At 37.9% G+C, this 13,298-nt stretch overlaps 1 protein-coding gene across 7 annotated transcripts in view; it reads right to left on the bottom strand.

The window, feature by feature from the left end:
- Window positions 1-12,613, bottom strand: part of lpcat2.S (lysophosphatidylcholine acyltransferase 2 S homeolog) — a 154,180-nt gene extending 141,567 nt beyond the window's left edge. Inside the window, exon 1 of one of the 7 annotated variants that reach the window (XM_018260416.2) lies at window positions 12,037-12,613. In XM_018260416.2, coding sequence (XP_018115905.1) covers window positions 12,037-12,126 — 90 coding nt within the window. In that variant the 5' untranslated portion in view covers window positions 12,127-12,613. Of the gene's footprint in view, window positions 1-6,545; window positions 6,634-9,817; window positions 10,223-12,036 lie in introns of those variants that run through there. The other 6 variants (XM_018260419.2, XM_041561090.1, XM_041561091.1 and 3 more) reach the window with 6 other exon arrangements.
- Between the last annotated feature and the right edge of the window lie 685 nt (window positions 12,614-13,298).

Here is a 13,298-nt window from a genome sequence, read left to right as displayed (position 1 = left end):
AAAGGTAGAAATACTTGTGTGCCACTAATTTGGTCTTTGAAGTTTGCAGCTTCCACGGGAAAATAATATCCAACATCAAATGATACTGACCGCCAAACATTAAAAGGAAATGTAATGTCCAACCAACATCCACTGGTACGGACTGACAAACATTGCATGGAAAAGTAATACCCAACATCAAATGGTACTGACCGCAAAACATTAAATGAAAAAGTAACAACATTTCTTACATCAGAATGGAATTGATATTATTGATTTTAATGTAAAGTACCATGCAATTGAAACATTTAGACATTTCTGTTAATGCATATCTATAGTAGATTATGTTTTTTAAATGTGGAATTGTCATTGAATTGTCATTAAATATTAGTAATGCATTGTTTTGGAATAGAAATGTTTAGGTCTGCATCCCTTATTATTATATCCTGCCTTTGATTATATATAAAATATAAAAAATAAACCCTATTTACAATAGGTTAACAAGTAGCATATATGATAAACTTAATTGTCTTGAGACATGGATAAAATGCTAGGATCAGGAATAATATAACACTGAACCCTTAAACATGTATTTAAATATATTTTATTGATGGACTAGAGGAAGATGCAGTAACTTATCCATTTCTATGTAATGAATAGTCAGAGCATCTTTAGTTGCCCTGTGGTATAGCTTTAATAATATAGTGAATAATAAACCCTGGAATATGTATGGGGACAAAATGTGCAGGTGTCACGAACGGCACCCTAAATACAGAACCCACGCTAAGCTCCCTGGTCTCGGCTCTCGCTTCTGCCTATAACCTCAGGAGGAGCCCTTGGCTAATTGGATGCCACCAGGTCTTATTTGAGAGAGGAGCAAAGCTAATGGTTCTGGATGAGCAAAGGGTCACGATCATCTCACCAGGATACTGGAAGGAAGACAACCACTTTGAAACAAACAGGCCGGGCCAGCACAAGCAGAGAATAGTCCGACAGCTCGGAATCAGGATTGGAGAGCGAAGGATAATCAGTGGACAGGCAAATATTGGATTGGAGACATCAGAGTAGTCACAGGCAAGCTAGGATCAGGATTGGAGAGGTCAGAGTACTCAGGCAGGCAGCAAGGTTCAATACACAGAAGATCAATAGGATTCACGAAGAATAACACACCCGGGACAAGCTAATTGAACCTAACAACAGGCAATGTTTTGTACACTGAAATTCCCAATTATACTTTTTGAATTTCGCGCCATTGCATGTGACGTCATCACTCCTGCGCATAAACCCGGAAGTGCACCGGCGCTCGTGCCATAGGAGAACCTGCACAGAAGAACGAAGGAATGCGACGGGCGTCCACGCCAAAGGAGCGGCGGTGGACCCCGCTGCCCACTAGACCACCAGGGTGAGTCCTTACATCAGGTATAGAAAGGATGTGACCTAAGATAGCCACACCTCCTCTGATGAAGCACCCAATGGTGCAAAATGCATCAGGAGGGAGTGGCTGACAGGGGGGGAGACACTGCCTTGTGTATGTTTTGATGTAATGCTTATACATTTATTTTTATAATTTGAAAGTATTTGCTGTGGTGATTTTGCACAAATGAATTTTTGAAGTGAGTCACTTTGTATGTTTCATTGATTAAAAGTAATGTCCAACATCAAATAGTACTGACTTCCAAACAATAAATGGATAAGCAAATTCTAACATTAAATGGTACGGACCACCAAACATTAAATGGAAAAGTAATGTCCAACAACAAATGGTACTGACTGCCAAACATTAAAATGGAAAAGCAATTGCCAACATCAAATGGTACTGACTTCCAAACATTAAACGCAAAAGTAATGTTCAATGGCAAATTACAACATCCTATAGATTAAATTACACTAACCACCCAATATTAAATGGTATGTCCACCATAAAATGTTACAGACCCTAGAAATAAATGACTGTTACATTTAACAAATGAAATTGACCACCCCATATTAATTTGCAAGGAAATGCTCAGTAATATTGACCCGCAGCAATAGCAAGAGAATAAAAACAATATATAGCTTACAGATGTAGCCAATTAAAAAATGTCAGTCTCTTAGATTATTTCTTGCCGACCCCTTCACAGTCTCTCAACTGTATATAAGTCCAAAATCAAGCGTATATATACTCCCAAAAGGGGGTATGTATAGGAAGAGATCAGCGCCTGTGGCAACAGAAATTAAAAACAAGCATAGCGTAATACGTTCATATTGTAAAAAATCACCCCGTGCATACACTAGATGTTGAATAGGTGTATTCTCCTTTTCCTTCAAGTAGCTAGTGATAGGGGTATAGATTAGCGGTAGAGGTAAAGGAAGGATGGTGCCTTTCTTGTAAAATAAAATATATTCCAGCGGTGAAGCACCTCCACCCTCTATATAAAATGCCTACTTACAGACCACTACTGTGGTGTTATGCATATAACAAGGCACCCTTTCTGGTCCCTCCTTCAAGGTTCGCCGCTCCTTCCAGGTCCCAAATCAGGAATAAAACCAGTATTAGTGTAATACCATTTATTATTAAAAAATAATTAAAATCAATTAAAAAATTCACACTCACATTTACCCTGGCGGGTTTTGCGCATTGAGTCCAATAAAAAGTTTGTATGGGGTTCACAGGGATGGTCCTGTCAGCTCACTCCAGACTCCCTTGTGGTGCCTTGCTTCTGGGCTGTTGTGTCCCCCAAACTGTGCCTAACGCGTTTCGCTGTGTGTTATCAGCTTCCTCAGAGGCGTAATTTCCATACTGGTTTTTGTCCTGCTTTTTAAAGCTTTTCGATGCGTCCGGTCGACTTCCGCCTTAAAATCTTACTCACTATGTGATTGTGTATTTTTCTCCCTTTTCTTAATTTTTCTCGTTAGTTTTTGTGTTCAATATTTTTTTTATATATTTTGTGTTTTTTTATTACATTACATGTAAAGAACATAGAAAGGGGAGTTATGAATCATAGTGTGTCAAAACACTTCAAAGAGCACCATAATCAGAAAGCTAAAGATTTAAAATTCTGGGGTGTAAGCATAGTACAAAGAGATTGGAGAGGGGGTGATCTAATAAGGAAAACATTACAAGAGGAGAGCAAATGGATTCACAAAATGCACACCTTCATACCACAAGGGTTAAATATAGACATAAACCTAAGAGCATTTTTATGAAAGTAAAACATATAAAAAAGAAAAACAAAAAATAATAAAAAAACACAAAATATATAAAAAAAATATTGAACACAAAAACTAACGAGAAAAATTAAGAAAAGGGAGAAAAATACACAATCACATTGTGAGTAAGATTTTAATTATGGGTACATCACAAGACAAGCACTGCACGCCTTTCTCTATAGAATATAAAAAAGAGATAAAGGAAATAGAGAATAGAAGAGTAAAGGAATAACATAAGGTGATTACACATATATAACACTAGAAAGGAATGTGTGAAATAAAAATTTTGAAATTAGAAGAAATAGGAGGAACTACATTTCCCATGATCCCCTCTAACCGATGTCTGTACATGTTGTTAAAAAGTATGCATTGTATATTTACAGTCTATTGGACTGTAAATTATTAACCAAAAAAGGTGCTAAATCGATCAAGTGACAGTATAAAGGAGAAAGATATTGCCTTCATCGCAATATGTGAAAAGAAAGAAAATCCAGAATTATGTGCGCCAAAGAGGAAGTGAGTGCGTTGGAACGCATCAGGTGGAAAGCACAAACTGGAAATGAAGGCAGAAGTCGACCGGACGCATCGAAAAGAGCTTTAAAAAGCAGGACAAAAACCAGTATGGAAATTACGCCTCTGAGGAAGCTGATAACACACAGCGAAACGCGTTAGGCACAGTTTGGGGGACACAACAGCCCAGAAGCAAGGCACCACAAGGGAGTCTGGAGTGAGCTGACAGGACCATCCCTGTGAACCCCATACAAACTTTTTATTGGACTCAATGCGCAAAACCCGCCAGCGTAAATGTGAGTGTGAATTTTTTAATTGATTTTAATTATTTTTTAATAATAAATGGTATTACACTATTACTGGTTTTATTCCTGATTTGGGACCTGGAAGGAGTGGCGAACCTTGAAGGAGGGACCAGAAAGGGCGCCTTGTTATATGCATAACACCACAGTAGTGGTCTGTAAGTAGGCATTTTATATAGAGGGTGGAGATGCTTCACCGCTGGAATATATTTTATTTTACAAGAAAGGCACCATCCTTCCTTTACCTCTACCGCTAATCTATACCCCTATCAATAGCAAGAGAAACCCACAGCATATGGAAATCATAGGGATAGGATGTGCACAGGCATCATGATGATAAACTAATGCAGGATATAGCACAACTGAATTGCACATGAATAGAGGCCCCTTAAGGTAGAACTAGATGAGCGTTTTACACGTGATTCTGACGGATCCGAGGCGATGCACCAAAACGCTGGCATCAAGTTTGATGCAGCAGAAAACAAGGTAAGAAATACAAATGTCGGATGGTGTCGCAGTGCTAATCCGACGCGACACGACTGTCGTATGCAGACGCTTCACAATGCATCTGCATCTGACAATTGTATCGCGTTGGATCAATGCTGCGACACCATCCGACTGCTATAGCTTACCTTATTTTTCCATCGCATCCGACTTGACGCCTGTGTGTTGGCGCAGCACACCAGATCCGGCAGAATCTTTTGGAAAACACTCGTTGAGTTCTACCCTATGAGTTTGTGCTTGAATCTTAAAGGGTCAGTGCAACACACCTCAGAATCTACACTGCTTGCAGTTAAAGCACTTTCCTACACAAGTGTGGATTTTAAATTGTGGCAGTCAAAATCCAATGATGGCATTATCAATTGCATAATAAGTTTTAAGTATTTATGTACATGTCTGTAGGAAGTCAGAGGGTCCTTTTCCCAACTCCCTGGGATTCCTTGCAGTGTTCTGAGTTGCACAACCTCTGTGCTTTAGCTCCACCTACCTGTGACATTATCTGGCCCTCCACCTCTTGTATTGGGTATTATTACTTTGTATGCAATTTTGTATATTCAGTGTATACACCCATTTATTGTACACCACTGTATAATTTGTTGGCACTTTATATACAAATAATAATGGGAGGGACTTTGTTCTAAAAATGAAGCTGTTAATTTACTCATCACAGTTACAAATAAAGGCTGTGTTATTTAGCTAGGAAGCACCACAAGCCCCATAGCATAATTGTTCTACTGTGTTAGATGCAGCTTTATCTATTTTCTGTATAAATGTTACTTCCTTTTAATTCATAATCAATTTCCCTAAGGTGTATCCTGTAGCCATGTATAGCATCCATTAGGTGGAGGGAGGCACTGCTCTGTTAGGTCTTAGGTTTACCAATGTATTCAATAACATTAATGGTGGGTTCCCAAGATTGCCAACAGGTAGGCACTCTATGTATACTGGAGTGTGATCCTAAGAGTATGCCAGGAGAGAGTTGCATGCCCTTCATAAAAGGCTACAACTAGGGAGTAAGTGCAGAGTCAACATTTGCTCTCTGTCCTATCAGCTACTGCTGCTTTCATGTAGATGAATAACTTAAAGATCATTATATGATTTTTAGTCTTTTTAATTAAACTTGATTCATTCGAATGGCAAATAATGAAGCACATTATCATCTTGAGTGTTGGAGCACCAAATAAGTTAACTGGTTGTAGTAGCTGAAACTGATTCACTTCTGTAAATCCTAAAATTGCAACATGGGAAATGACGCTGTAGTCTTCCTCTAAAACAAAAACAATGACTTAAAGGGTTGCTGCAACAAGGGTTTACTGTAGTTTCTAGTCATATTTGCATTTCCTAAGTCTTTACACAATGCATTATTGGGACATGTAGCCAACACATTCAAGTGCCACGACTTGAACTTTGGAGCAAAATGTTTTGAGTAACCCATGTAAGATTTAGAGGAGGAGATTTAGATCAGGAAGCAAAATGCCTAAAACAACAGTTAACTGTTTATTGAATGGCACTCAAAACAATCCCTCATATTGATACAATACAATAACTTTACAGTACTCCAGTAGGTGATTCCCTTGATGCGATTAGCCACAGCTATTGGTAGTACTCACTATAAAGTGTCCAAGCCCTTCACTATTTTTTAGCCTGTCTGCTTGAAAACCTATGCTGGCAGGTGACCCCCACAAGCATTAGAGCTCTTAGGAGGGATGCAGCTTTGTAATATGAAAGTTTCAATAATTATTTTGACACAAGTTTGATTCAGTTACTGAAAACATCACTAAACACTGTTAATCCCTTTCAACCACATTGTCTACAGCAGATTCGTAATATGAAATCTCCATAGAATAAACAAAAACCTAGCAACATGGAATCTGCATCACATGGAACTTTAGTTGGTGGCATAATTCATACTGTGCCCTTTATTAAAGTGCAGCCATCATGTTCTTTTATATAAGCATTCCTAGAAGACTAGTTTCAATGAAATTCTTCACTGTACTAATGACTGCAAAATACATATTTGCTTCTCTCACATTGTTCACATAGCTCTGAATAACATGTACTCACACGCAAGGCTCCCATCTTTACAGATGAAAAAATCCAGTAGTCTGTGCAACCAGCTTCCTACTTGCAGAACTTCTCTAATCTTACTCCCTCCCCCATGTGCTGTTAACCGCTTTATCTTGCCTGCTGTTCCTCTATTTCAAGTGGCATAATGCAATTACTGACCTCTTGCAAGGACTTTGTAGATAATATCTGACTACAGTTGTATGTACATCAGACTTAATCTCAATTAAGTCAGCTTTTTAAACTTTATAGCCTACAAAAAAAGTTTGTAGCAGGAAAAGGAAAATAAATTATGGGAGCAAAGTTCCCTCTAATTTTTTGTTAATCGTGTATGCAGACTAATTTCTTTGTGCGCACTGGTGTGCCCCATCAAAATTGTGTTTTCACACAGAATTCTTTCTGTGCTCTACAATTTATTGAGCGCACACACACGAGCGCACAGCTTAAAGAGAATAAAAAAAAAAAATTGTTTTGACGCCCATAGACTTTAATGGGCGTCTGCGACATTTCGCAGGTGGTGAATTTTTGGCAAAACAAAACGGGTCAAATTCACCCAATCCCTAGTTTCTCTGTTCATACATTTTGGGGACAGTATGAGTTCTGTATTTTTGGTGGCACAATGAGGATTCTGTGTGTTCTTCAGTAATTATAGGGGTCATTTATGTACCATGGGGACGCAAGTGCAAGAATGTGCCCCTTTGTGCTTACGTAAAAAGCACTTGTGCCCCCGGGGTTGCTTCTCTCTGTACAGAGCACTGGATCATAAATCCAGCACAGCACAAGTCCAGTGCAGAAAGCAGCATCAGGAAGCACAGATCAGCCCTGTTCTTGCAGGATAGGGCCCCAATGTGGGATGCACCTCTGAATGATGTGCATGTTATTTCTCAAGTATTACTTTTATACTGCTATTACATATCAGACAATCAGCTTGTCTGCTCATCTAGAATTCACTACATCATTAGTGATTTTTTATTATTCACCAATCTTTCCATATTACCCTAAATTCATCTGGGCTGTTCCTAACCTCATAACACTTTTAATACGGTGGAGTGTCTTTTCTTCCAACTCTAACCATTATATTTTATCCAGTTGTGACACTTGCATTTAGTGCAATACAAGATTGCTCAGCTTTAAGGAGTATTCTCCTATTTGTGGAAGGGAATCCACTGCTCTTTGTAGGCATACTTCAGGAGTAAATTTCATTGAAAATTCCAATAAACCACCACTTTAGGGTATAGCCACATGAGGAGATTCGGGGGGAGATTTTGTCGCCTGGCGACTAATCGCCTCGTCTTTTGAGCGACTATCTCCCCGAACTGCCTCTGCGTTTTTCCCCATAGGTTACAATGCAAAGTCGCCTGCGCTAATGCACACACGGCGATGCGTTTTCTTTAGTCGCCCGAAGTTGCCAGTGTTTTTTTTACAAAAGGTCAGGCCCCTGACCCTTTGGCTGATGCAAAATAAGCACCCTGCATGCATTTTTATGTGTTATCTCTTACATGCTGCCAGGTTCTAACTGCGAAGAGCGGAGCACATACTGTTAAATATGAGATAAAGTTAAGGTGCACACATTTTTTGTTGAATCTGCTAATGCTGTTCTAGTTGCTAGAGTCAACTGTATGAGGCTTTATGTTAAATCTGTTCTGTTTCTTGGCTACTTTATTTTACTGAATTATAGAGTTTCCTTACTGTTGAGCATAACAGCAATTACTCCAGGCAGCTACTCGAGTTTGTATTTCTCCACATTCCATGGACACAACACATCCATTGGAATTCTCTATGCCTCTATGTTCTATGTTTTGTCCTACGTGCCACAAAAAGTAGATTCTACATTGTGCAGCACTTAAGAAGCCTCTTGCTTCTTCACTGCTCTCTCCACAGCCCCTGAGAAATGAATGGAGCGGGGGGGGGGGGAAGCATTGTGCATTGTTTTTTCTTGTTTTTTGCACATGGAAATTTTGGCTGCGGTATATCCATTTGGGGGTCTCTGTACACCACATTTATGCTGGTACATATGAAATGTGGAGCCTATAATGGGGTAAAATGCAAGCTTTGTGACAATTTTGAGAAATGTCATAAAAACCACTATGTTTAGCATGGCTTTGCAGTTTCATAGTTATTAGATTGCAATAGAAAGTTCCATGTGCCCATTTTGGATTTGTCAGAATATGTAATTTTGGAAAATATATGGTTTTCTCTCTACTGTTCAGGGTCTTGCCACATAATAAACATACCAGGTGCTTATATTGCAGCAGCAGCAGAGTGAAAATGCATAAGCACTACTTTCATTGGGGTGCCTCATAGTTTGGTTAATATTGGGCATCAAACTGTTCAGTAAATCCTTGGTGTTCATATTTAGGAGGTTTTTTGCTAGTACATTATGAAATGTGTAGCGTATTAATGGGGCAAAATTCAAGCTTTGTGACAATTTTTGGAAATTTCATAAAAAAACGCTACATTAAGAATGGCTTTGCAGTCTTGTAGTTTGCAATAGAAAGATGTATTCACCTATTTTGGTTTCATCAGAATGTTTAGGTCTCCCTACTGTTAGGGGGTCTTATATCACATAATACACATGACGGGTGCTTATATTGCAGCAGCCAGCATCAGCTGTGAAAATGAATATATGCTGTTTTCATTTTGCATATTGGACATCAAAGTGTTCAGTAGACCTCTGGCGTTCATATTTAGGATTTTCTTGGTACCTAATGATACTTTGGAGATAAAATACTAGAAAGTGGAAGCTTTGAGTTGATTTTCAAGTATGTCACCAAACAGACAATTTTGGGAAAGCATTGCAACGCAGTAGTTTAAAGTAGAAAGACATGGTTGCCCATTTTAGATTCGGCTGAATGTATAATTTTTAAAAATATATGGTTTTGGGGGTCAATGTATTTTTTTGTGTTATTACCCTGCAAAAATGCATTGTGTTGCGTGTGTTGATTAGTCAGTAGCTGAAGTGACTACAGGGACAAATTGTATGCGCTAACTTCATTTGGGGTCTCTAAATGCCAGATGCATTGCTAATCCTGTGCACATTGGGCATCCAACTATTCAATGGACCCCTAGCATTCTTATTTAGGGTGTTTTATCTTGGACAAGAAAAACCCTCGGCTCTATCCGAGTGTTCAATGCTCAGCAATTTCTAATAAAAAAAACAAAGCTCACCCAGTATAAAAATTGACCTGGGTGCAAATCCCCAGGTCCGTCTCTAGAGGAGTCATCCTTCTTGGCACATTTAATCAAACAATATATAGATAGTTTACACTCACCGATGAGGATGGGTGGCTCAGGTGCAGCGCCCTGAACCCGCAGCTTAGGGTGAGATGCAAGGAAATCCTAAAATGAGCAAGCACTCCAGCGACACACCAATTCGGATAAAATTCCATGAATTAAAAACCGAAGTTCAAAGACATTTTGTATCTAGAGATACGTAATAGGCACCCCATGGGCCTATGATTCCGTATCTCTAGATATGAAACGAGTTAGGACATCTGTTATTAATTCATGAAATAAAGATTGAAGATATCCGAACTGGTGTGTCGCAGGAGTACGTGCTCATTTCAGGATTTCCTGTTTTATCTTGGTACTTAATGTTATATGGAAGATACACACCTGCAAAATAAAAAGTTTAGAGGGGATTTTTTAGAATTTTCAAACATTTTTATAGAAATAAAGTTCAGAAAAACTTTGATGTTTGGTACTTTGGAATAGAAAGACATGGTTATATATGTTAGATTTGACAGAATGTGTACTTTTCAAAATCTATGGTTTTATGGGGTAAACCTACTGTTCCAGGATTTTTTGGCTTTGGAATGTAAAGTATGCCATATTCTGAGTAGTGCTTTGAAACAGAGTTTAGAAAGTAGAGTTTAGAAAGTAGAGTTTAGAAAGTAGAGTTTAGAAAGTAGAGTTTAGAAAGTAGAGTTTAGAAAGTAGAGTTTAGAAAGTAGAGTTTAGAAAGTAGAGTTTAGAAAGTAGAGTTTAGAAAGTAGAGTTTAGAAAGTAGAGTGTTTGATCTATCAGAAATCTCAACTATACATATCTGGTATTGGCGCATTAGAGATACTTGAGACTTTCCAAATCAGTTGTATTTTTGTGCATAAAATAAAAAAAATTCTGGTATAAATCCATATATCATGAAAAATATAACTTTTTAATTTTTCTGTATTTAAAGCTCCAAATCTTGTTCCAGAAGTGAAAATACACAAAAACTTAAGACAGATTTAGAAAGTTTAGGTTCTCCTGAAAAAAAAAACCGATGTATAGTTTTCCTAGGTAAACTAAAAAGCCCATCCAGTAAATGCCCACTGAAGTGAGAGAGCACAAAATGTTAAAAAAATGGCTTGCACAAGTACAAATTAAATGCAAAATTCTGCTGGCACTTAAAGGGCTAAGGTGATTTTCAGCAATGTTATCAAAACCACTATCTTCAGGAAAGCATTATAGCTTGGTAGTTTGGAGTTGAAAGACACATACTTATACTTTCCAAAAATATATTGCTTTGAAATAATAGAATATTATATTTACTGACAATCGTAAAAAAGAATAGCAGTTTGGTAGCTTGGAGTAGAAAGATATTTATTTGTATTTGTTTGAATATGTTTTTTTACCAAAATGTATAGTTTCCTAGATTAAACCTACTAAGTGATCCCTGAGATGCAAAATATGCAGATATCTGGAGCAGTGCTCTGGAAATTTGTTACTGTACTGCTTGGAGTTTGACCCCCCCCCCTTCCTGAACATGTGCACGTCGCAGGAGATTGTATGCACTGAGAAGCAGTGACAAGAGGTAGTGGGGGCAAGAGAGATGGGACATGGGGTAGGCAAAAGAGGTAAATGCCTGTTGACCCCCCCCCCCTTTCTGCTTACCCCTATTTCCGGCCCTATCAAAGTATGAGCTCACTATAGAAAACTTCCTCCACTTTATATTCATTCCTATGGGATTTTTACAAGCGGATTTATCAGCGGATGAAAAGTAAGACATTTGATAAATGCACTTTTCCATAGGAATGAATAGAAAGTGGGTGATTTTATTTCCATGGTGAGCTCTAATTTCACATTTTGATAAATCTTCCTCTTAGAAACATTTATCTTGTTACAGATGTGAAATTACACAAACATTGCAGAATATTTTGAAAAATTGCCCTGAAAAAACCCTGATCCATCCATCTGGCTGACAGATGGATGCCGTGCCAGTGCATACTGAAGATGAGTCAGAAGGCAACAATTTGACATTTTCTGCACTACTGTATTTACTTATATACCTATTTATTAGAGCTCGAACAATATAAATCTGAAAACCTAGGTTGACATTGGACAGTGCATGCACCTCAAATAAAAGCACAGATTTTATGTTTTCAAAATAAACATTCAGAAAGAGCTAATATTCACAAGATCTCAGCAAACCTTCACTTCGATATACACTCCTAATATAAAATGGATACATATTTGCTTCCAAACATATCCAGCATTAAAACATTCTACTTACATGCGTTACTCCCATCATTACAGATGAAAACAATCTAGCAGGTTGTGAAACAAGCTTCCTTGTTGGAGAATTACTCCACCCTTCCCCCATTTCCTGTTATTTAATTTAGCTTGCCAATTGTTCACCTAATTGGAGATAAAGAAATAGTACAAAACTAGTTTGACTAGATGTCCTGAAACTGCCATAACTATGTAAGGTATATCTTACACGTGTATCACAATTAATTTTGTTTACTAATTTCTATTTTGAGTTTATAGTTAAGGCACAGGGCTGTTTAATGACTTTTTTCCCACCTGTGAAACCTGGACAGTATTTATATAAAGAAATAGCACATGGTGTAATAGTGGTGTCCAAATGAAGTGACAGCCCTCTCTTCCTTTTCATTTTTAGGTCAGAGGCACAAGGGTGTATAAATGCAGGCAGAGAAAAAGCTGGTCAGCTTCTTTCCACGCAGTGATGTAAGTGCACCGACAGGCAAAAGTTTGCATTTTCAAGCTGAAATATATTTCTTGTGTGTGCAGAGGCTGTGGATTAACAAGAGGGTGCTGACCCACCCCCACACAGCAGCTCCTACATTTACCTCCTCCTCCCCCTGCTATCACAGTCATGTTAGAATATTTAAGAAAAAGAGAAAAAGGGTATTTCTGTGCTATAGTGGCAGTCACTTTTCATTTGGACAACCCTATTTCACCATGCGCTGCCTCTATACGTAAAGACTGTCAGGTTTCAAATTTCTTAAACCAGACACACCAAATTACAACTCTATAGTTTATATATACACAACTATATAGTTTATACAGTATATTAGTATCTTACAAACATAGGCACAAATAATAATTAATCTGGCTACCAACACACAATATCTTACTTTTTTTGTATTTCAGTAAGTATACTGAATCTGAAATACTATGTAATGTAATGTTACATGATTGTGTTAATAATTCAAACAACTTTAAGTACCAACTGAGCAGTTAAATTAAAAAAAAGCCTGCAAACTTTACTATAAAGAAAGATATTTAAGAATACAGCACATCGTTGCATATTGAAAGAAAATAATATAAAACATGTTATTTCACAGTGCAGGAGTCATTGAAGAAGGAGGGCTTTTCCTCAGAGCAAAAACAATTAGCGATGAGCAAAAAAATGCCATATACTGATTCACTGTAAACATTCAAATTTCACCAGTGGGGAAAAGTTTTGTGAACTCATGTCAAGTTCACCACATGGCTCACTTCACATAATAAAAAAAGATGCACACACAT

Source organism: Xenopus laevis, chromosome 4S (genome assembly GCF_017654675.1).
Source record: "Xenopus laevis strain J_2021 chromosome 4S, Xenopus_laevis_v10.1, whole genome shotgun sequence".
Taxonomy (NCBI): Eukaryota; Metazoa; Chordata; class Amphibia; order Anura; family Pipidae; genus Xenopus; species Xenopus laevis.
The sequence above is the reverse complement of the archived record's forward strand: the minus strand, read 5'-3'. Positions and strand labels throughout refer to the sequence as shown.